This window comes from Sapajus apella, unplaced genomic scaffold, assembly GCF_009761245.1.
Source record: "Sapajus apella isolate SASKATOON/1434 unplaced genomic scaffold, GSC_monkey_1.0 scaffold5, whole genome shotgun sequence".
Taxonomy (NCBI): domain Eukaryota; kingdom Metazoa; phylum Chordata; class Mammalia; order Primates; family Cebidae; genus Sapajus; species Sapajus apella.
In genome coordinates, this window is record NW_022436945.1 from 30,187,890 (window position 1) to 30,211,970 (window position 24,081).

The following is a 24,081-nucleotide window of genomic DNA, read 5'->3' on the forward strand; positions in this document are numbered from 1 at the left end:
GGCTCACGTGCAGTTCAATCTGACCACTGGCAACATGGCTAGAGCAGAAAAGTGAGCCCCAGTAGAGACCAGTCTGCCCCTTCCTAAGCAGCATGTCTGCTGAGAGAACGAGACGATCACGGATCGAAAGGGACACATATCCTATCGGTGCCAACAACACAGGGGGAGCTAAGCATGTCTGGCCACAGATCTGGGTTAGGAATGTGTGGATTCAACAGCTAAATACACTTTTCATGAAGTGATATTTAGTCTGACGGTCTCCTAAGGCTGAGTGAAATTGCTTATGTGTTAGAGCTTAGAGAGATGACCTAACTGAACTGCTTCAACATGAAGCAACAGAAATCTAACTCGCAGCGCAGTTGCAAGCTACTTCTTTAATTCTAGCAGCATTGTAATTGTCATTCTTAAATGATACTAGCATTGTCTCTGTTGCATTACTTTATTTTGTTTCCTTCCCCAGTCTGATAAATCGCCCACCACCCCACTATGTATGTAATAGCTATTGAATACACACATGCCGAATGAACAGATGAATCTGCTGCAGACTGTTGTTGGGAGCTGCCACTCTTGGTGTCAGTTTAGAGTCTGAAAATGTGGAAAGCGGACTCCTGACATGATTTTCTTATAAGCACTAGAGTCAGAAGCAGAGGGAGAACTCAGACCCTGATCTTTGTGGCTTAGCTACAGGGCCTCACACTTCGATGAGATTTTAAATAGGAATCCGAGAGGTGATAAAGTATTGTGGCTTAGCAAGAAATGGCTTGGCATCTGAGTTATGTATTTACTTATTTATTTTTTGAGACAGGATCTGGCTCTGTCACCCAGGCTGGAGTACAGTGGCACTATCTCAGCTCTCTGCAACCTCTGCCTCCCAGACTCAAGTGATCTTCCTACCTCAGCCTTCCAAGTAGCTGGGACTACAAGCATGTTCTATCACACCCAGCTAATTTTTGTTTGTTTGTTTGTTTGTATAGACAGGGTCTCACTATGTTGGTCAGGTTGGTCTTGAACTCCTGAGCTCAAAGGATCCACTCCCAAAATGCTGAGATTACAGGTGTGAGCCACTGCACCCAGCCAGCATCTGAACTAATCTAATTGTCCTGTAGGGGAAAGAAACCATCAGTTTTCCATCAATTTTTAAACTGCAAATAAAGCAGAAATGTTTTCATCACTATCTAAATACCAGTATCTGGTGTTAAGCTCTCAGGCAGCAGGCCGGAGAGAACAAGTTCTGAGATGTGCTGGCTCTTTTGCAGATGGCCTTGGAATGCCAGCTTCAGGACCCCCCAGGTCTCAACCAGCTGGTCCTTCCTGGAGCACCCAGACCTGCTGGATGGATGTCCCATGGCCTCTCCTGCCTGAGGCTGTTCAGTTTTGTGGTTATTGATGGCCCAAAATGCTCTGCTAAGAACCCGCCAGGTTGCCAAGAACCCACCAGGTTGCCAAGAACCCACCAGGCCAGGTTCATGCACCTGCCGCCCCGGTGCTCTCAGGATGGTGGCTGCTGCCACTGCTGCTGGCTGGTGCCCATTTCCTCACCTGTTTCCTCCCTCATTGCTTCGGGGGAAGAAGGAAGTCTGCCTTTTCTTCCTGAGCCGTTCCAGGCATATGCCCATCAGAGGGTGCAGCTGCCAAGAGTGAGACAACAATGCATCTTGCTTCAGCGGCGCCCTTCAAAACTCGGGGGTCACACGCAGCTACCAATTCCTCGACTGCTCATTCAGGCAAGTGTAATGACCAGAAATTAATAAGGGAAAGGAAGCCACGCTTCTGCCAGGAACATGGCATTATGCTTGGCTCTGTTGCCAAATAAAGGGAGGAAAACAGAAACACAAAAGCTGTCCTCTGGGGTAGGAGGCAAAATGAGCAGCCAAGGCCAGTGGCAGTGAGTGTCTACACCACGCAGTAGGAAACCAGGCTGGACGAGGGTCAGGGAGCCCGGCTTCGGGCCCTGCTCTGCCGTGACCAGCTATGCACGCTTGGGCGGTCAGTTTGCCTCTATGCGCCTTCCGCTTTTCCTAAGGCTGGAATGAGATGATCCTTATTTTCTCTTTGTGAATGCCAACTAAAAGCCATGCATGAGAGGCTGAATCTCATTCAGCTAGGACTTGATATGTCCATCACTGGCTCTGGACCTTGGTTTTGTGATTCAACTATGTTGGTATTTTCTGCCCTGTACTGAAGGTACTGATTTTGAATGAATGAAACACGGGAATGACAGGTTTTGTGGATTGTGCCTCCCAAAGATGGCTACAGTAAAACCCCCCATCCTATGTGCTCCTTGTAACGTGAACTTGCCACTGTCCCATCAAAAGGTGGAGTCTGTCTACTCTTTGGATCTGGACTGTGACCACTCTGACCAACAGAATATGGTGGAAGTGGCATGGTGCCATTGCCAAGAAGAGCCTTTCCTTACCCGGTAGCTTCACCTTCCTGCTTCTTGGAAGCTGGACACCAGGTAAGAAGCTGGACATCTGGCATGTCCTCTAGGGCCTCTCCATGTAGCCTGGACTTCTCATTGAGTGGGAAGGCCCAAGCCACATGGAGAGGCCCTAGAGGACGTGCCAGGAGACAGGCTGGAGAAGAAGCCATCTTGGAAAAGGATCCTCCAGCCCCAGCTGCCCCCATGTGGATCAGGCAGGAACTGCACCACCAAACCCTCGCCAGATTCTGGAACCCACTAAATCCTGAGCAAAAGAAATGATTGTTTCAAGCTACCAAGTTTTGCTGCAGTTTGCTACACAGTACACAGGAACAGATAACAGAAACAATGTTATCCGCAGTATTGGGCAAATACAGATGGACCTTATCTTAACAGATCTGTTCCTAAAAGCATTTGCTGAAAATGAATACAAATTTACATATCGAATTATTTTCAAAGCTTCTGTACTTACATTTTTTGAAAAGAATGGTGGCAGGGGGAGAGAGAATCACTAACTCCAGTAATAATTCAAATATACTTAATAGCTTAGGTGTCATCTCCTTCTGGGAAACCTCCCGAACCACCCCTTTCACCCAGCCATGGAATATGCCCCTGGAACAACCTCCATTCATGACTCAATAGCTCAGCTCCTGGCACAGTGCATTGAATTCGCTTGTTTCTTCTCCATTGCCTGAAGGCAGGAGCCATATCCATTCCTTCTTGCACTAGGAAGAGTATAATGGCCAATGCATAAAGAATGCTTATTATGTGCTATGTGCTAGGGACTATTCAAGCCCTTGACACATATATATATATATATCTATATAGTGTTTATAATATGTCAAATCAATGTTCATAACAGCCATATGAGGTAGGCTCCATCATTACCCTCAATTTGTAGACGAGGAAACTGAGGCACAGAGAGGGTAGGTAACTTGCCCAACGTCATCCAGCTAGTAAGCAGCAGAGCCTGGCTGTGAACCCAGACAGTCTGGGTCCAGACAGAATCCATGCTCTTAACCACACCATACACTATGTATGCTCCTTTCACACTTAGCATTCAATAAACGTCTGTAACTCAATGAATGAATCAACAATGCAAATCAAACCCAAACTTCCCACACAGATCAGGATTTCTGAAAGAAGAAACCTGTACCACATGAATAAAAATCAATTATAAGAACTACATGCAGCTGTAAAATCGCATATAAATGCTAAGTAATGATAATGAATTTGCTACACAGACCAAAAATAAATCTGAATGAGAAAAGGTACTCCCTACTACTTCCTGTTTATCTATTAGTGCTAATCTAGTCAGTAGCTGCTAATATAATTACTTCATGAAAATCTATGCTAACAGAAACCAAGGGAGGGCGCAGATAAGCTCACAGACGAATATTAGAATCTCATGTTCATTCACCATTCAGTTCAGAAAGCTTCATCAAACCTACTAACTGATGGTTTGTTTCATCTCTTTCCTCTTCCTCTCCATCTGGAGCAAAGTAAGGAGGCATGCAAAGCTTTCACAAAATCCAGTGCTGATAAGAAAAGTTCCTAAGCAGCTGTGAATTGGTTGCAAATGGCCGTGACAGAACTAGAAGATACTGCGCAGAAAGACTATGTCTACTTCCCTGCAGAAGCTGCACAAAATTGGTGCCTTGTTTTCGCCAGGTTTCCAACTGTACAGTGTTATTACTCCGTGTTGTCTGCAGGCTGGCAGTATCAGTATCACCTGCACACTTAACAGAAATGCAATTTCGGGTCCCACCACAGAGCAAATGAATCAGGATTTGCCCACAGGTACAGCAACGTGTGAAAAGCACCGCATAGGACTAGACCCCAAGTCTGGATGAGGGTAAGAAGGAGGAGTCTGTCCTCAGGCACTGACCTTCCAGTTCCCTCACCCATTCCTACCTCTAACAACTCTGCTACTCCAACCCCAAATACCCAGGCTGCCAAAATGATTTTTTTTTTTTTTTTCCGAGATGGAGCCTCGCTCTGTTGCCCAGGCTGGAGTGTGGTAGCATGATCTCGGCTCATTACAACCTCTGTCTCCCGGGCTCAAGCGATTCTCCTGCCTTAGCCTCTTCAGCAGCTGGGATTACAGGCATGTGCCACCAACCCCAGCTAGTTTTTATATCTTTAGTAGGTACAGAGTTTCACCATGTTGGCCAGGCTGCTCTGGAACTCCTGACCGCAGGTGATCTGCCATGTCTGGCCCCAAAATGATCTTAAAGCTGAGAGAAGCAATAACTGGGAACAAGTGGGGGTGACACTTTCCTGTCCTTTGGAGTCAGATGCATTTGTGTTTGAGTCCCTGTTACATCCGTTACTAGCTGTGTGATAAATTACTGAGCCTGTTCTAAGCACCAGTATCTTATCTACAATATGGAAACATAACTATAATGCCTCGTGTCTGCAGGAAAATTGCACTTAAGTGCCTGGCAGAGGGGAGGTCACACATGCAGCACGTGTTCTGGAAAGGGGTGCCAGCCCTGGTCCATGGCACTCTTTCTTTCCTTCTCCAGACTTAAAGACAGGTCAGGTTATTTCATCTCCAGATGCCACAGACCAGGGCTACTCCATTTCACTTGAAATCTGAAAGTTTCTCAGAACCAGAAATGACTTCTAATTTGACGACACGTTCATTGTAACGATGAGGACGCTGAAACTTGGAGAATTTAATCCCTGGGGCAGCATCATCTTCCTTGCCCGTTTCCTTTATTATGTGTTTCAAAGAACAATGTTCTAAAAACAGTACCAAAAACTTCACAGATACCTTGAAAATGCCTTGTTATACACACTGAGACAGAGACAGCAGGATGGAGTGGTCAGAGGCTCAGAAGACCCATCTTTAAATGCCATCTCCACCAATAACTAGTTGTTATCACAAATAACTCTGACTCATCTTTTTCACCTCTAAAAGAAAGCCCACTAGATCTGCTCTGTTACTTCCAAGCAAAAGAAATTCTGATTCCAGATGAAATGTTGCCCTCCCCCATACTTTTTTTTGGAGACAGGGTCTGGCTCTGTCACCCAGGCTGGAGTGCAATGGCTCAACCTCCTTGGGCTCAGGTGATCGTCCCACCTCAGCCTCCTGGAGGCGCATGCCACCATGCCAGGCTAATTTTTGCATTTCTTCATAGAAACAGGGTTTCACCACGTTGCCCAGGCTGGTCTCGAACTCCTGGGCTCAAGAGATCCACCCGCCTCAGCCTCCCTAGGTGCTGGGATTACTTAAAAGCATTAGCTACCATGCCCGGCCCCTTTTCTTTAAAGATGTAATTTTCAATATTGTCCACCAGGTGGCAGGACATCTCCTTTACAGAAGTCTGAGTGGAGTTACACAAAGGACAGGAAAGAACTCTAAGGAAGCAGTATATATTTTTCAAAGCATTAAGTTTTCTACAATTTAATTATAACTGGTTTTTATCTGAATGCTAAACAAGAATTTGGTCAGTCATGTGGCACGGGCAAAGGGCTAAATTCCGAATTTAAGGTATTAAAGTAGGATGAGCATAGGAGGTGATGGGGATGGAGAAGTGAAAGCTACCTGGTCACCTAAAACATGCCAAGGAGTTGTCTTCTTAACAAATGAGGCATGAGAGACAATCATCTACAAAAGCCTTGGATATACAGAAAGTTTTAAAACATTTTCCCGTGGAAAAGTGGCACAAAATAGAAAAAGAAATGACTGAAGAAAATATGTAAGATTACAGTAGCAGATAGTTCTGAATTTAAAAATGCATTGGGGCTGGGCATGGTGGCTCATGCCTGTAATCCCAGCACTTTGGGAAGCCGAGGCAGGAGAAGGTCAGGAGTTCAAGATCAGCCTGACCAACATGATGAAGCCCCATCTCTACGAAAGAAAAAAAAAATCAGCTAGGCGTGGTGGCGCATGCCTGTAGTCCCAGCTACTTGGGGAGGCTGAGGCAGAATTGCTTGAACCAGGAGGTGGAGGTTGCAGTGAGCTGAGATTGTACCACCGCACTCCAGCCTGGCCAACAAGAATGAAACTCCATCTCAAAAAAATATAATAGTAATAAATAATAATTTTAAAATGTGGCCAGGCACGGTGGCCCATGCCTGTAATCCCAGCACATTGAGAGGCCTAAGAGGGTGGGTCACTTGAGGTCAGGAGTTTGAGACCAGCCTGGCCAACGGTGAAACCCTGTTTCTACTAAAATACAAACATTAGCTGGGTGTGGTGGTGCAAGCCTGTAATCCCAGCTACTCGGGAGGCTGAGGCAGGAGAGTCACTTGAACCCAGAAGGTGGAGGTTGCAGCAAGCCAAGATTGTGCCATTGTACTCCAGCCTAGGTGACAGAGTGAGATTCCTTCTCAAAAAATAAAACAGTAAAAATGCATAGAGACTAAAATGCAATATGGCATCCTACATTAGATCCTGGAACAGAAAAGGGCATTAGAAGAAAAACTGGTAAAATCAGAATATGGTGTTTATTAATAACTTTGTATCATTGTTAATTTCTTAGTTTTGACAAATGTACTATGATTCTGTAGGATCCAACATGATGGTGATCTGGAGAAGGGGCTCTGAGAACACTGTACTATCTTTGCAACTTTGCTATAAATCTAAAATTATTCCCGAATAAAAATCTTACTTTTAAAATGCATAGAAAAGTTAGAGGAAAAATAGCCAGGAATGGACAGAAACAGAGTTTCATAGGAAATGTCCTGCATCTATGACAATTTAATAAGGGGAAATTTTAAAACCAGGGGGTAGTAGCTCACACGCAATAAAACTAAGATGAATAAATAAAAATGACAAAGCCTAGAGCAAACTGGGATGTGGACAAAGAAGAGGGCTCTAGGATATTAGTGATGGGATTATATGCTGCTACAGGCTTTCTGGAAAGTAATTTCGCCTTAAATGACAGAAGCAATAAAACCGATAGCCTTTGCCCCAGTAATACCAGTTTTAGCAAGCTATACCAAAGCAGTAATTTAAATGAAAAAAAAAAAAGTTATCTATTTTTATGAAGTTGTAGCTCTGCTCTGTAGTATGGGAAAACTGCTCTTAGGTTACTGGTGCCTGGAAAGGTCACGGTGCTATTAATTAAATGGAATATTATAATGGAATTAAGAGTAAGCAGGCTGAGGACTACAATGGAGCACCTGAAGTCATTTTTCAAGAGCCCACTACATGCAACATAGTATCCTAGGCTTGGTCCTGGAACAGATCAAGGACAATAGTAGAAAAAATGAGAAAATGTGAACACAGTTTATAGTAAATAATATGATATCAACATTAATGTCTTAGTTTTGACTGATGTACCATGATTATAAGGAAGTTAATATTAGGGAACACTAGGTAAAGGGGTCTATGGAAACTCAGTATCTGCCATTTCTCTAAAAATCTATAATTGTTTCAAAACAAAAAGTTAAACAGGGAACTCAGAATTATATACAAACACACATATGTGGCTATCAAGTACAAAAACTTTACTGTATTAGAAATTTTGGCAGGCTCAAAAAACAGTTTCAGAGTTAGAAAAAGGCTTTGCTCTTTGGGGGAGTGTGTGCATGTGCGTGTGTGGTGATTTTGTGTTGCCATTGCTATTTAGAGGTTTCACTGAACAACTGATTAAGATGCCCAGACTCAGAGTAGTAGCTGAAGAGGATTTGGAAGTGTCCCCATCCCAACAGTCTAAAAATAATTTTTATTTTTTTCAGCATGTAAGTTTTAAGTAGTAAGTAAGGAAGACATGTTCTATAATAATTTTTTAAGTAATCATTCCTCACAGACTATATTTAGAATTCCGTAGTATATCAAATTAAGTGTTATTTTTCAAGTCAGGGTTTTTGACGGGGGAGGGGGCCACCCGATTCCCTGGTTCTTGGTGGACTGAAAGAACATAAAGTGAGTATCTTATTCTACAAAGGTGCTCAAACATCCAAAAAACCTAGGTCTTGCCACTTCTTCCTCTGAGGCGCTGGCTCTGGCCCCCAGGCAAGCAGGAATGACCACAATGGGGGACGGAAGCTCCTCCAATGTGTCTTCATAAAAGTCACCTCTGAACTCATGGACTGCAGTGGCACGATATGGCTCACTGCAGCCTTTACCTCCCAGGCTCAAGCGATCCTCCCACCTCAGCCTCCCAGGTAGCTGGGACCACACGCACGGGCCACCACACCTGGCTAATTTTTTATTTTTTTTTTGCAGAGATGAGGTCTCACTATGTTGCCCAAGATGGTCTTAAACCCCTGGGCTCAAGCGATTCTCTGGCCTTGGCATGTCAAAGTGCTGGGATTACAGGTGTTAGCCACTGCACCCAGCTTGTAAAACTCCTTTTAAGATTCTGATGAGCGCTTCTAGGCATTCACTCCATTCATGCTAAAAATCCTCAGGTTAAATAATCACCAGGAGGCACACAGAAAACCCCTCCTGCAGGTCCATATTAGTAGCTGTGTAAATCCTGCGATCTGAAAAACTATGGGTTTTTCATTCTCCCCAGGCTGATCTTTCCTTACTCTCTATATTGTTCCAGCTCAGACTGATGCACTGAATATTCTATCTTCTGTGCCTTTTTTTTTTTTTAAAGTATTTGTTCTTAGAAGTATTCTCACATCTTTTATGGAACAAAGTAAGACGTAGATAATAAATAATACAATGCATGTATTTTTTTCTTGTTGTTTAGAACAAAGCACAGCTTTAGAAACTTATGACAAAGCTGAGCTTCCTTATTGACACGAACAGACCCATAACAGGCATTGAAATAGACATGCTGGCAATAAAAAGGTGGCAGATAAAGAATTCAGTAACCAATACAGCCGGAAGCGGAAAAGAGAGAAAACCCGACCCACCAACTTGGGTTTCATTGTACTAGTGCTCCTTTTCCTATTATCAATTCCATCTCCATTCCATGCTTTCCCCCTTGTCAATTTCACACCCTGGCTTCACATGTATCACTGCTCAAACCCTTAGTGGTGGACAGAGATACTGCTCTTCTTCCAGCCTTTGCTGACAGAACTTGTAAAACACAAATTAGGCAAAGCAAATTATTCACAACCCACGTTCCCTACCATAAAGGAAGCTGACTTGACTAGAAGCAGCAGAGATTTCACTGGGAGCCCTGAGATACAGAACCAACTGGCAATACGGCAGTTTCTGGCAAAGAAGTCAAGGTTTTGAACCTGCATGGTGTTCCCCTCTTAACTGCTACTAAGAAAACCTATTTGCAATGTTATTTGTAGACACAGATCTGCTTTGGGATTCAGAACAAGTAAGAATCTGGGAACACTCTTTCTCGGTCCATGGCACAGGAGGGTGAAGGGGAGTGGAGGGGAAGGTGCTGAAGCGGACATGGTGGGATTCCATGGCTGTTAGTACCACATGATCAGGTGCGTAACTTGTAAATGAAAACAAAATATGCAATATGAAAATGCAAGCCCCAACCCCCATTCAAAAAGCAGGGGGAAAATGCTACAAAAATACTAAAACATTGAGCTTTTTCCTTTCTTCTCTATACTTTCTCTTGGCTTGTTATTTTGTTTTGTTTTGTTCAGGATGGAGACTCGCTTTGTCACCCAGAGTGGAGTACAGTGGCGTGATCTTGGCTCACTGCAACCTCTGCCTCCTGAGTTCAAGTGATTCTCCTGCCTCAACCACCTGAGTAGCTGGGATTACAGGGGCGTGCCACCATGCCTGGCTAATTTTTATATTTTTAGTAGACGGAGGTTTCGCCATGTTGGCCAGGCTGGGCTTGAACACCTGAGCTCAGGTGATCCACCTGCCTTGGCCTCCCAAAATGCTGGGATTACAAGCATGAGCCATCACACCTGGCCATTAACGTGTTTTTAAATTGCTATTTAATGTCACAATCCCTCAGGCATGGGGATACTTGCAGAGTAAGTGCAAACCCTTACAAACACTCAGGGCTCTGTCCATATCTCGGTACACGCACACAGATCATCGGCTTCTGGGTCCTCACTCCCATCAGCTGCTGGACAGATGCACCATGCACTGATCAGGGGCAAGGAAGTCAAGCCAGGAATCCCCCCTTCCCATGGGTCCACGATCTCAATCCGAAGCAGATGGGTGACCCATAAATGTATTGCAACATCAGCGCTGGGGCACGCTAGGTGCCTGGATTGCGGATAGGCAAGAAGCTCACCCCCACTAAGTCGCCTGTGGAACCTGCCCCATCCCAAGATACCCAGCAAGTGTACACTTGACCCCAGCCCTCCCATGCTCACACCCAGGTCTCTTCTGCAGTAGGGGGCAGTAGGAGTCTCTAGGTGGAGAAGGAGATAAGGAGGTCTGGCAAGGCCTGGGATTTCCAGGGGGGGCCAGAAGCTGAGAACCGCCCAGGGATGCTGGGAGGTGGCAGGACTGTGTGTAATACAAAGCCCAGCCCTCTCATGCAGGTTCTATTGGGCTTGGCTTATAAGATACAAATTCAAAGTTTAAGAATTTCCTGACAGCAACCTTGCAGCATTAATCCCCACGCACAGGGGCCTTCTCATTGTGGGGCCCTGGGCAGTTGCACTGGCCACATGCCCAAAAAGCTGGCCCTGTTAGGACTCTACTAGAATTCCAGAAACAAACTGGACACAAGTTTGCCCCCACTGCCCCCAGCTTTCCATCACACGACCTATGTCTCCAATCTGTGTTTATGACAGGAATGGCAAAGAGATTTCACCTTGCACAGATAAGAGGCTGCTCTGGTGCAGATAGGTGGGAGGGGTCTCATACCCTACCTGTTTAGCCTCCTCTCCCATTGCTCTGCAAGGCAGAGCCTGCTGTATCTTTAAAGACTTCTGAAGCCCACCCATTTGAACAATAATTTTAACTTATTACATTGTGCAAAGAGTTGATGTAGTGAGATATAGGCAGAGTCTTGATGGTTCTAGAAATCCTCCCAAACCGAACGTAGCCTAGAATTGGATTTTCTTCAAGTGTCAGGGAGATTGGAAAAGAGAGAGAATTGAGGGATAATTACTTATTAAATGGCTCTGGGCTGATGGTTTGTAAAAACTGGGCCATTATCCAAAGTCATTAATTGGCTGTAAGAATATACTTGGTGGCTCAAAGCATCTCTCTTACAAACCTTGGCTTCTGGGTCACTGTTGATACTACAAGAATCATCATCGTCAGGGTGTGGGGCATTTCTAGAGAGAAAAACAGAAAAGTGGACTTAGGATTCTACTGCAAACTGTCTGCACAAAGCCACACACTGACACCAGATCCATCCTTCCAATGTCCTACCTGAGTTTCAAAGATGCATAACGTAGGGTTGCTCCTTCAAACTCTTTTAAACTGGGATCCGGGTTAACAGTGGCTGCATGCAAATCCTAGAGGAAAATAGAGCCTCGTTAATGTACGATGTGGGAGGGGTTCATTCATTGCCTCAATTATCAAAGGGGAGAAAAGTCTTCCCAGCAAGAGGCAGAGAGTGCACGTGAGCTTAGGCAGAGAAAGGCATGCAAGGACTGTTGAATGCTGACTGGTGCAAATGCCTGTTCTTACAAAACAACGAGGAACCTGAGCATTCACAATGGGAGACATCAAAAAAAGGCAACAGGAGTGTGAGCTGAATGCCCCTAGCAAGCCCAATCACTGTGTCCCTGCAGAATGCATGATATTCACGAAGAAGAAAAATATACAGCCACAGCCATGCAGAAAGGATAAAATATTAAATGATCTAAGATCTGACAATATACTTGCCTTCCAAATGTCACTATTAATCTTTCCCCCATTCAGAACAGCAAAATCACTCCATGGCTGTTTCTAGACATATAATTATTCACATAGGAAAAAAGCACATTGATTTAAAGAAAAAGAAGAAAAGAAAAGAAAAAAAAAACACAAGACACTGTTGTTAGCATTGATATTCACAGGATGGGTTAGGGAACAAGTTAACTCTTAACGGCAACTTGTTGGCTCACTCCCCCACGTCTAGATTATCACCTGAAGACTAGGGCAGGAGAGTGGTGGTGCTTTCATTACTTACCAAATAAATGACTAAATATTATTAGAAGCAGACAGTGACGTTATTTCCTAAAGGTAATTTTAAAAGCAAACAGTATAATTCCAAGTATTCGACAACTAGCATACCTAATTCCATAGTAACCATTTTCCTCCCTATAAACCAAACAGAACTGTTTTCTGGAGGTGGGGATGGAATGAGGGATGGTACTGCGTTTCTCTGGAAACTAGGGAACACCCATGGCTAAGGGTCCTAAAACTTGGGGGTCAAGATATTTTCACTTAAAAGAAAAAAGGAGAATGATGGGGAGAGAGGGTTAGTAAGGAACACAGACTGACATCAACATTTTGCTGAAATTTAACCTAACAAAAAACAGCTCTAAATAATCTAACATAAATTCCTATAATTCATAAAAGCTTTACTTTTTTTTTTTTTGCTACAAAAGGCTCATCACAAATTAATACTTGATCATGAAATAATTTTCCTTTTTTTATTTTTATTTTTGAAATGGAGTCTCACTCTGTCGCACAGGCTAGAGTGCAATGATGTGATCTCAGCAACTTCCTTCCACCTCCAGGGTCCAGGTGATTCTCCTGCCTCAGCCTCCTGAGTAGCTGGGATTACAGACCCGTACCATCACGCCCGGCTAATTTTTTCTATTTTTAAAGTACAGATGGGGTTTCACCATGTTGGTCAGGCTGGTCTCGAACTCCTGACCTCATGATCTACCTGCCTCGGCCTCCCAAAGTGCTGGGATTACAGGCATGAGCCACCGCGCCTGGCTGATCATGAAATGATTTTCTAAACATAATTATACTGCAAGGCATGAAGCCTGGCCTTGTGGAGAAGGCTCTTGCAACTGATTTCCAAATCGAAACAACTCCTCCATCCACCTCAGACCATGAGAAAATGTTTTTTCTCTCTACTAGGCTTAGTGTATACTCAAATATTTTTCATCTAAGATTCCGGGAAATAAGCAAGCAAGGCTAATGAAACTCAGGGACAGTCTCGTGAATCTGCTTTACTGACTGGTTAGGCAAATCTGTTTTTATAAAAAATCAACCATCAAAACTTCTCAGCTAAATAACTTTTCAACTGAAGTTCTTTGAAAATGAGAAGTGAATAGTGACCCATAACGTTTACTCACAACATTGATACAGTTTTGAAAACCGCTAAAAGCACATTAAAAAAAAAAAACCTAAGTTTAAATGTCTTGTGCATCAAAAGATGCATTTATTTTATTTTATTTTTTCCATTCTGCTGCTGTCCTTGAATATTTAAAAATTTTTTTGAGACAGGGTCTCACTCTGTCGCCCAGCCTGGAGTGCAGTGGCCTGATCATGTCTCACTGTAGCCTTGACTTCCTGCTCAAGCAATCCTCCCACCTTGGTCTCCTGAATAGCTGGGACTGTTGAGGTGCATGTTACTACACCTGGCTAATTTTTAAAAACTTTTTTGTTGAGATGGGGGTTCCACTATGCTACACAGGCTGGCCTTGAACTCCTGAGCTCAAGTGATCCTCCCACTTAGGTCTTCCAAAGTGCTGGGATTACAGGCATGAGCCATGTGCCTGGTGTGATAAGCACTTATCAAACCCTGCAGGTCTTGCTGAGGGCCATGACATTGCAAATTTGGGTCCATTATTACTCTGCACATGTGTGGTGTCATTTTCTTTTTGGTCTAGGCACCTAAACTACAGTTTTTCAAAATAAAATAGGAACTTCGACCACTGTATTTATTTTTTTAAAATAATTTCTCTTAGTGAATAAAGGGCGGAAATATTGCCCAATCCCTTACCTTTCCCCTCACTCCACCCCCAGAAGCAGTGTTCAGTCTTTATGGGGAGAAAATTAATAACCTACGATAATTTTAACCTGTTAGCCCAGAGGAGCTGTGAACCCCTGAAAAGGGTGTGGGGTTTTGTACATGTATGTCTTCCTGAGAGAAAGATGCCCAGTTTTTCTCATATTTCCAGAAGGGCCAGTGACCAGTTTTGGTTTGGACCAATGTAGAGCTCCTAATAAGGACTTAAGATGAGGACCTGAAATATCAAGTATAAAATAAAATTTTAAGCTACAATTTCCTTTTCAAAAAAACAAACAAACAAACAAACTTATATGGCCTCAAATTGTCATCACTGTTTACATGTGAGCAATATTTGTTGTTAAGTTGAACTTTGAAAAGGGATAGTCAGATGATGAATTAGGAAGACTCAAGATAACTGTCTTTGTGGAAAAACTTATAATATAGAAACAAGAAAAAAAAAGAGGTACCTCACAAAAAGAATTTAAAATCAGAAATTATCCCCAAGAGACACTATACATTGAGACTACAGAGGGTAAAAGAAGAGTATTTTCTAAAACAAGTACTCAGGAAATTCTTCAGTACTTGATTAAAACAGTTTCTACGTGTGTGTGGTTTTTAAATTTTTTAATTTACTCTTTGGACATAAGGGTATTTGTAAAGTAAAAGCTAACAGTACTAAGACTGTCAGAATCCAGCTCTCATGTTATGGAAACATGAGTTAGATGGCAAGTGTCCAACCACCACCTTTTATAGATTTAAATAAACAAAGGCTCTGCATAGTGATTTCACAAAAACTTAACATGGGCACTCCTAAAGAAATTCTTTAGCACAAAACTCAGGAAGGAAAATGGAAACTAGTGTTGTATGTGTTATGATTGGGTCAAAGATCGTTTTCCCCTCCTATATTTAAAACTATTCATTTACATCAAAGATAACAAACTCTCTCCAATGTATAAGTGACCATAATTTTTCTTTTTTAAAAAGTTAAAATCAATGAAAGCCTCACTTTTTCTTAAATTTTAAGAACTACATGGTCTATTCATCTAATTTTTTTAGTTAAGAAGAGAGAATATTTTCTACATTTGGCCAATAAGTTTTGCTAACAATTTTCAATCAAATTTTTTTTTTTTTTGTTTGTTTGAGACCAGGGTTCACACTTTTGTTACCCAAGCTGGAGTGCAATGGCGCGATCTCGGCTCACTGCAACCTCCGCCTCCTGGGTTCAGGCAATTTTCCTGCCTCAGCCTCCCGAGTAGCTGGGATTACAGGCACGCGCCACCATGCCCAGCTAATGTTTTGTATTTTTAGTAGAGACGGGGTTTCACCATGTTGACCAGGATGGTCTCGATCTCTTGACTTTGTGATCCACCCGCCTCGGCCTCCCAAAGTGCTGGGATTACAGGCTTGAGCCACTGCGCCCGGCTCAATCCATTTTTTAAAAAGAACAACCCAACAGAGACTCTTCGGTTCTATAGAAGGTCTGTATCCACCCCAGTCTGCAGTCTGTGGGGGAGGGGTGAGAGAGACGAAGGAAGAGGAGAGACAAAGAGAAAGACAATAAAAGAGGAAAAGGCAAGTTGGACGATATGCCTCAGGAAAGACACAGACACAAAGCTGGGAAAGAGATGGTAACGGACCAACAGGGACCATCTTCTACGAGCAGCAACCTTCCATGAGCCTGGCAACCTTCCAGGCAATGCAGCTAAAGCCTTGCACAGCCAAGTGACATGCTGGTGACAGAGGCATAGCTGGGACACCCTCCTGGTGCTTGTCCTGATCTTGCCCAGGCTGCAACACCCCTTTCTGTGATTACTTGATCCTGCCCAGTTCTGGGAGAGCCCCAGAGCCTTAGCTCCTCAGAGATAGTACGTCTAGGGGGACTGACCCAATGCCCGGGATATGACACTCCTCAAAACCCTTGAGCACCACACAGAAGCTGTGCGAGACTGGACCCAGTAGGGAAGGAATCCAATCATATCACCTTGACTACTGAGTTTTCTTCTTCCATATTTCTCTTGTGGGGCCTTGGAAAGCAATGCCACATAGCAAACAAAAATGATGCATTGTCCTTCTGCTGGAAAAAGGCCAACAATGGAGCCGATTCTTTGACAATGTCAACAGAGTGCTCTTAAAGATGAAGCCTCAGGGGCTGGGTATGTCCCTACCAGGGGGCTTTCTCTACAGTGCTAAGAAAATCTCTATGAAGTGATATCAAAATGCAAACCAGAGGGCAAAGGTGGAGGGTTGAATCTGCTCAGAACTGGGTAGGGAGGAAAAGCACTAAAAAATTCCCCAGTGGCACTGACAGAAGCTATAGTCATATTATCTGTGTGTGCGCTTGAGAAGTTCTGAAGTTAACACAATGCAATGGTTTGAATGTCTGTCCATCCCAAAACTCCCATCGAAATTTAATCACCAAGGTTGCAGTATTGAGAGGTGGGGCCTTTAAGAGGCTCTGGCCTCATGAGTAGATAAAGTCATTCACAGATTCATGGGTTATCATGAGAGTGGGACTGGTGGCTTTATCAGAAGAGGAAGAGAGCCCTAAGCTGGCATGCTCAGCTCCCTCGCCATGTGATGTCCTGCCCCTCCTCCCCACCAGCAAGAAGACCCTCACCAGATGCAGTCTCTCGGCCTTGGACTTTTCAGCCTCTATAACCATAAGAAATACATTCCTTTTCTTTATAAATTACCCATTTTCAGGTATTCTGTTATAAGCACCAAAAAACGAATCAAGACACACTGCTTCCTAGAATGCTGGGGTTCAGATTCTGCCTCTATTCTCACTTGCTCTTTGATTTCAATTCCCTCCCATATCAAATAGGTCTAAGAAGGCCTCCCACCAACGTGCAGACAAAGTGAGATCCAGAATGTCAGCTCTTAGCACAGGGACTGGCTGCCCAAGGGTGCCCTGCAAATGGGAGTTTCCTTATGATCTACTCTTTCCACGAAGGAAAAAGCAGTTTGGGGATTACAAAGGTTACGAATATGCCTCTCAATGCCATTTTGTCAAGGCTTAAGCCTTGATTAAGTATGGCCTTGATAGTAAATGGCAGAAAACCTGAAATTCCAAGGACTATGGCAGGGAATGTCAGTGTTTTATCAATGTATATGTGTATAGTTTTTCTTTTTAAGACAGGGTCTTGCTCTGTCACCAAGGCTGGAGTGCAGTGGCATGATCTCAGCTCACTGCAACCTCAGCCTCCTGGGCTCAAGTGATGCTCTCACCACAGCCTCTCAAGTTGCTGGGACTACAGGGCATGCATCACCATGCCTAGCTAATTTTTTGTATTTTTAGTAGAGAAACTCCTGGGCACAAGGCATCTGCCCACCTTACCAGAAGAGTATAGCATTATGGTAAATCACACAAACATAATTCAGAGAAGTTAAAAAAAAACCAAACTAGCAACCTAGACCAACAAAAGCTGGTACAATTAAATCAGTCTCTGTGAGCAGCAGTGCAATGTAGAGGGGGCTGGGAAACCCAGGACTCTAGAGCTGGCTTTGTCATTGCAACAGATCAACTAACAGCTCCCTCGGCTATGTGGCTGATTCATTTTTTCATTCAGCAAATAGTTAATGAATGTCATGAACTGGGCCCTGTGCACAGGAGGAGGGGAAAAGGCCGAAACCACCAAGGAGCTTCCTAGTAGGAGAGTGACATACCAGTGGGAGAGGTAATAACACTACAGTGGGACTGATAGAATAGAGGGCTTTCAAAGCAATGGGGTAAGAGCAGTAGCTCCGGGGAGGCAACAGGATGAAGCCAGAGAATTTTGGAGGAAATGACATGCAAATAAAAATGTGGGGCTATAGTCACTAAAGGACCTGCTGTCCTACTTACTCAGCGTAAATTAACTTGGAGAGCTTTTGCAAAGGTTCCCAGGTCCCACCCCAATCTGTGGCCCCCAGAGGTTCTCCTGGCACCATTCCTCAGCTGAGTGGCTGAGAAATAGTGCCTGCACATTCAACGGGCCCTGCTCCAAGAGTCCTTCCAGCACTCAATGTCGTGCTTACTTGACTGGGTCAAGAAGATCGGAAAAATGAGGGCAGACCGCCGCCCCTTTTACGTTGTCATCTTATTTCTTGTGTACATGAGAATACACAGGCTTAAGGTATTCCACTTTTCCCCTGTTTGGGGGGGGCGGTTAGGCTCTCACATCGCCCCTGAGGCCATGAGCACTGCATAAGAACAGACGGATTTAGGACTACGGAGAAACCACAGTTTGAGCAACAATTCCTTTTCTCGAGCTTCAGACCCACCTTCTCCATACTTTCTTCTTTAGGAAGACACCTTCATTTGAAAAGATGGGAGGACCTGGCCACAGGCCAGTGGATATTCATAAAAATATTTTGTGTGGCTCTCCAATCTCTCTAAAATTCAACATCCAAGTCGTTTGCAAGGTAATTTGGAACAAACAAATGGTTTGGGCGGGGAAGAGCACCATGTGCCAAATTTCAGCAGCAAATGCTTCCTGGCCAGTTTATAAACTTTCAAAAATACTGCTGGCATATGCAGCGGAACCATTATCCACTGCGCTTAACACTTCCCAAGTGAACTTTGGAATGTGAAATGTAAAATTTTCAAACTGTAAGGAAGCCTTCAGTGCTAAACTTTTGTGAAGCCTAGTCAACAGATTTAGCACTTAGTTATTTGATTCTTTCTTTTTTTTTTGAAGCCAGCTCAGAAAAAAGCTGAATAAAATATGCATTTCTAACACAACATATTACAAGCTTCTTCTGTCCTTTAAGATTTTGCTCTCTCTTATGCTTTGAAATTGGTTGAAATAGATTCTATTTGGGAATCAAAGGAATGGTGTTAGAGAAATAATCATTTCTCTTCAACTGTCATTAGCAACTGAGACAATGCTATGAAGAGAGGTAATCTTCTAGAAGGCTCCGCCTGTGCCACGGCCCTCCCTTAGGGTGAGTTAAAGGGATTCAGGAGTCTCCAAGACTCCCAGACACACAATACTGTGAAGTGTGGGGTGGAAATAGGGGTCAGGAGATGTGCATTCAAACTTGACTCTACCACATATTAGCTGTGCGTCTTGCCCAAACTCCTCAGCCCCTGTGTCTCAGTGTCAAATGTAAAATGAGAAAGACAACTATAGTACCAGATACATAAAGATTTGGGGTTCGGCTTTTTTTGGTAGCTTTTTGTTTTTGTTGTTGTTGTTAAGAGACAGGGTTTTACTCTGTTGCCCAGGCTGGAGTGCTGTGGTATGATCATAGCTCACCTGCAGCTTCAAATTCCTAGGTTCAAGTTATCCTCCTGCCTCAGCCTCCTAAGTAGCTTGGACTACAGGCACACACCACCACCACCTGGCTAATTAATTTTTTTGTTGCCCAGGCTGCTCCTGAACTCCTGGACTCAAGTGATTCTCCTCCCTTGGCCTCCCAAAGTGCTAGGATTATAGGCATGAGCTGCACCTGACCATATAAGGGTTTTACGGGGAGTAAAGAGATAAAGCATTAGCCTGGACTATAAATACTTGATTTTTCTTAGCGCCTCTGGTTTAATATTGGTGTCAGCATCTGCACATCAGGGTATGTGGCAGGCTGACTCCTTTCCCTAATTCTTCTATTCCTCTTCTATCTGCCCATCTCTTTGCCTCTATGACTTTTATTTATATCCTTTTAAATCTGCTTGGCTCTTTGACTTAATAGAGGACCTTACGTAGGGGGAGAAACGTGTATGATGTGAACACCTGAAAGATCAGCCTGAAGACTGTTGCCTTGTTGCTTTCTGAGAGTGCTGGATATGAGTCCCTGTCTCTGAAACTCCTAAAAGTACGCACCCTTTAACCAGCTTCCATGGAGGGATAAGCCTTTGTCAATAGCAATGGCACAGTGAGCAGGAGAAGAGAGGAAGGGAAGGTGAAGAAGATTCCCAGAGTCCTGGGGCTCTAGAGTCCTGGGGTCTGGAGTTGGGGAACTGGACATATCCCACCCTAACCCCAGCTGAGGGCTACTTTACTCACTGAGTCTCAGTTACCTGTTTCTTTAAATGGGGAATATACCAGCTAACTTCTCTGCCCCAGGAGACTCCTGAGAAGATCAGATAAAATGATGTCTAGGAAAATACCCTAAAAACCACAACAGATCTTTAAGAGTAGTGAAGAGGCTGAGCGGTGGGGCTGTGTGGGGGAAACACTGAACTCCAGGGCAAGAGGACCCAGGGTGCGCCCTTCTGAGCCTGGGAGGGGCCCTGGACAGTAGTTAGCACAGGGATACGAAGCAGGCACAGAGAGAGGAAAGAGCAGGCAAAAATGGGTGCCAGAAAGACGAGAGATGAACTCTGCTACCTGGCACTTTTCCCCTGAGCCATGGCCCACCTGTGCTACATTCTTCCCAAGACTTCTGCCAAAATCACGAGAACAAAAGGCTACCATGTTAATCAAAGAAATACAGCTCCGAGCTCCGTAAGCCTCAGGATGCCCTGCTTGGAGTCCACACACCCACGCCTGGGCCTCTGCAGGAGCGCTTTACAAAGGACTTCACCACTGCCCAAGGTAGGGGACTTGAGATTCATGGAACAAAAACTGCCTCTCAAAGTTAGTCCAATCTCCCTTGTCTAGGACAGCAAGGAAGCAAAGCAGGTTGAAATCCCACAGCCAGGGAAGCTGAGTGATAAGACCTCTGGCCTAGGATCCCAGAGGATTCAGGAACTGAGCTCTAAACCCAGAGCTGCCACTGGTCACTAACCTCTCTGTACCTCAATGTCCCTGTCTGTAATATACGAATGCTGGCACCACATGGTGCCTTCTCACCCTGGTGTTCTCTGGATATAGGGCACTCTCTGTCTGGGAAGATGGTTAAAGTCTTAGAATAGGGGAATGAAGCCCTCTGGATATAGGGTACTCTCTGGCTAGGGAGATGGTTAAAGGTTTGGAATAGGGGAATGAAGATGGTTAAAGGCTTGGAATAGGTGAACAAAGAAAGAGATTCTTGGCAACTGAGATGCCAAGATAAAAGGTATACAGGTAAGAAAGGGAGGGCAGGTCTGTGCCTTAGTGAGAATAGAGGCTGATCCCGGCTGGCTCGGCTTCTAGGAGGCCCCCACCGTGGTACAGGGAGAATCCCAGGATGCAACTGGGCAGGGACAAGAAGAGGACTCCTCTCCATGCCAAGCTCCTTGAGGGCCGAGATGGCGTTGGTTCATCTTTTTCCCACAGCACACCTAATGCAAGATGAACAAACGACTGAATAGAAACCGCCCAGGTAGTAGGAATTATTATGCTTCAATAAAAAGTTGTCGAAATTGCTCAGTGATAAGCAACAAAGCCCTATGAGGTTCAGTGGTCCTGAAGCATGTGCCTGATGACCAAGGTAAGGCACAGATAAACCGAAGTCCTTGCCTACAGATGAGGGCACGGCTGCCCCAGTCCATCACTTTCAAGTTGGAGAATCTGAGGTCCAGGCTGTGTAAACAAGAGACCAAAGCCCTCTAACAGCAGGAATGTGATGAGAATATAGGGCTTACTGCCTCCCAGAGAAGAACAAGTACATAATCAAAGATTTAGAAAACAAGACATTGTCTACTTTTAAAAACAGGAAGGGTGATAACAGTTGGAAACAGATAAAGAAACTTCCACAAGTAAGAGATGCAGTTCCAATGCCCTTCATGCCTCAAAGCAAAAAAAGATCAGCTTGTTCAAAGAACCAAAGACTGTGGTCAGAAAGGGGCAGAAATGCCTGGGTGTCAGGGGTCAAACCAGTTTTCTCAAAACAAGTCATTACTCAACTGCGACCTTTTCTAACTCTAGTTCTCCTGAATATTTTGCTTTCAGATTCAACAAGGTTCACTGCGGGGATCCTTATACTAATAAACACCACGATGAAATTTTTTACTGCCTCAATTCTTTATTTAAACATTCAGATTTCTTCCTCAGGGACAGCAGAAATTTATGCTGCTAATTGTTTCTAAAATAATGTCACTTCTGCTAAACAGATTTTTTAAAAATAGAACTTAAGCATCTGAGGGTTCTCCAGGGTTATTCTTGCAGACATTCCCTCTACGCTATCAAACAAACCCAAGGCTAATAAGATATGTAGTAATTACAACACGTCTGGCCAAGAGATGTTCTTCTGTGTGTAAATATTTTATGGAGCCAGCACCATGCAATGGTACCTGCAGAGTAAAGAACTGCCTTGGTGAGCCCTAGGGAATCTTAACCACTTCTCATTAATCAGCCCCCCTTGCTTTCTGTACCTGGAATGGTGTTTCAAGAGACCAAAAGCCATTAAAAAGTAAAAACATCCCTGAAAAAGATGGATACTACTTACTAAGAGTAAGCATTACTGAGATTTCAAATGCAACATGCACAATAATCAAAAAGCTTACCTTGATGACCTGTTGGGGCAGAAGCAACTAGTCTAAAGACAAACCACAAGTTACATCTATTCTACTAAGCTGGTAAGAAGACACTCCGTTTTACCTCGTTCTCTGGGGTGGGAGATGGCGTAACAGAACTAAGTGACCCTTTCCTAGAACCCTGGAGATCTGCTGGGATGGAGACGGGCCGTTCCCACTGAGTCGTTCCTGTTGGGATGTGCCAGTAATAGGTCCCAGCGATGTCACTGATTCTTTTCCAGCCAGGCGGCAAATCTGGATCAGTCTGAAATGAGTGATCACTCCATATATCGGCTGAAAAATGGGGTTAAAAAAAGAGAAAATTTTATTAAAAGAGAGTCTTTCAATTTCAGCACTATTTGGCAGGTGAACCCCACAGGCAGATGTGTCCATAGTCCAAATGATTAGTTCTTCCTGGTATGTCTGTGAAATCCATCCATACTGATGTGTGGGGCTGTACTTGGTAAAAGAGGTAATATGGAAACAAGCAAAGAAGTGGAAAGGAAGGCTGACACTTGAGAACAGGGACACAGAAGCCTCACTATCGAGTCATCCTACAGCTCTAAGAACCCTATGAACAAGATAAAGCTCCAAACCAGAATAAACTTCCCAAGCAAAATTCACATAGTTATGCAGAGTGTACTGAATGCTTTTGTCAATTAGTAAGATTTATTGGTTGGCATCATGTCATTGCCAATTATAACTCTAATTTTCTTAAAATGCTTTCTATAAATGAGTACTGTGTTTATATCTTTCATGTGCTTTAAGAATCTCTCTCATTTGACTGGGACACCTACAAAATAGCAATAGTAGTAGTTGTTTGTAATACTCTAGAATTCTAATTGTGCACAAAAGATTCCTAAGGAAGGCCAGGCACCGTGGTTCACGCCTGTAATCCAAGGACTTTGGGAGGCCAAGGTGGGTGGATCACCTGAGGTCAGGAGTTTGAGACCAGCCTGGCCAACATGGTGAAACCCTGTCTCTACTAAAAATATAAAAATTAGGTGGGTGTGATGGTGCACACCTATAGTCCCAGTTACTCATGAGGCAGAGGCAGAGGCAGAAGAATCACTTGAAGCCAGGGGGCAGAGGTTGCAGTGAGCCGAAATCACATCACTGCACTCCAGCCTGGGCGACAGAGTGAGATTCCATCTCAAAAAAAAAAAAAAAAAAAGATTGCCAGGGAAAGCAGATTGAAAAGCCGTGGAAGTCAACAATGGACCAGACTGACTCTACAGACAGGCCAGTGATGCAAACATGTGAAGCGGAGTGTGGGTGAGAGACAACAAAGAATGGTGGTGACTGTGGAAGACGGGAAGCACCTGCAAAGTCCAGTCATTCCAGTTCCAAAAATTAATGCTTTCAACACTGCGAGGGCCAAATAAAATATGACTACTAGGTAATTCTCATCACACCCGGCCTTTCTATGTATCTTATCAGTTTACTGATTATCTACTGGCTTTAAAAATCTCATTCTTGGCCTTGAGTAGACTAGGAAATGGGTGACAGTGCTAGAGAAGAGAGAAGAAGAGAAGGGAGAGGAAGTA

The 24,081-nt window shown here is 43.9% G+C and overlaps 1 protein-coding gene across 8 annotated transcripts in view; it reads right to left on the reverse strand.

Moving 5' to 3' along the window:
• Nucleotides 1–24,081, reverse strand: part of APBB2 (amyloid beta precursor protein binding family B member 2) — a 399,910-nt gene that overhangs the window by 118,431 nt on the left and 257,398 nt on the right. For 4 of the 8 annotated variants that reach the window (XM_032274016.1, XM_032274014.1, XM_032274017.1 and 1 more), the window contains exons 6-9: nt 22,620–22,828; nt 12,111–12,173; nt 11,652–11,737; nt 11,494–11,554 (exon numbers count right to left, since the gene is read on the reverse strand). In XM_032274016.1, coding sequence (XP_032129907.1) covers nt 11,494–11,554; nt 11,652–11,737; nt 12,111–12,173; nt 22,620–22,828 — 419 coding nt within the window. The remainder of the gene's footprint in view (nt 1–11,493; nt 11,555–11,651; nt 11,738–12,110; nt 12,174–22,619; nt 22,829–24,081) is intronic. The other 4 variants (XM_032274019.1, XM_032274018.1, XM_032274020.1 and 1 more) reach the window with 2 other exon arrangements.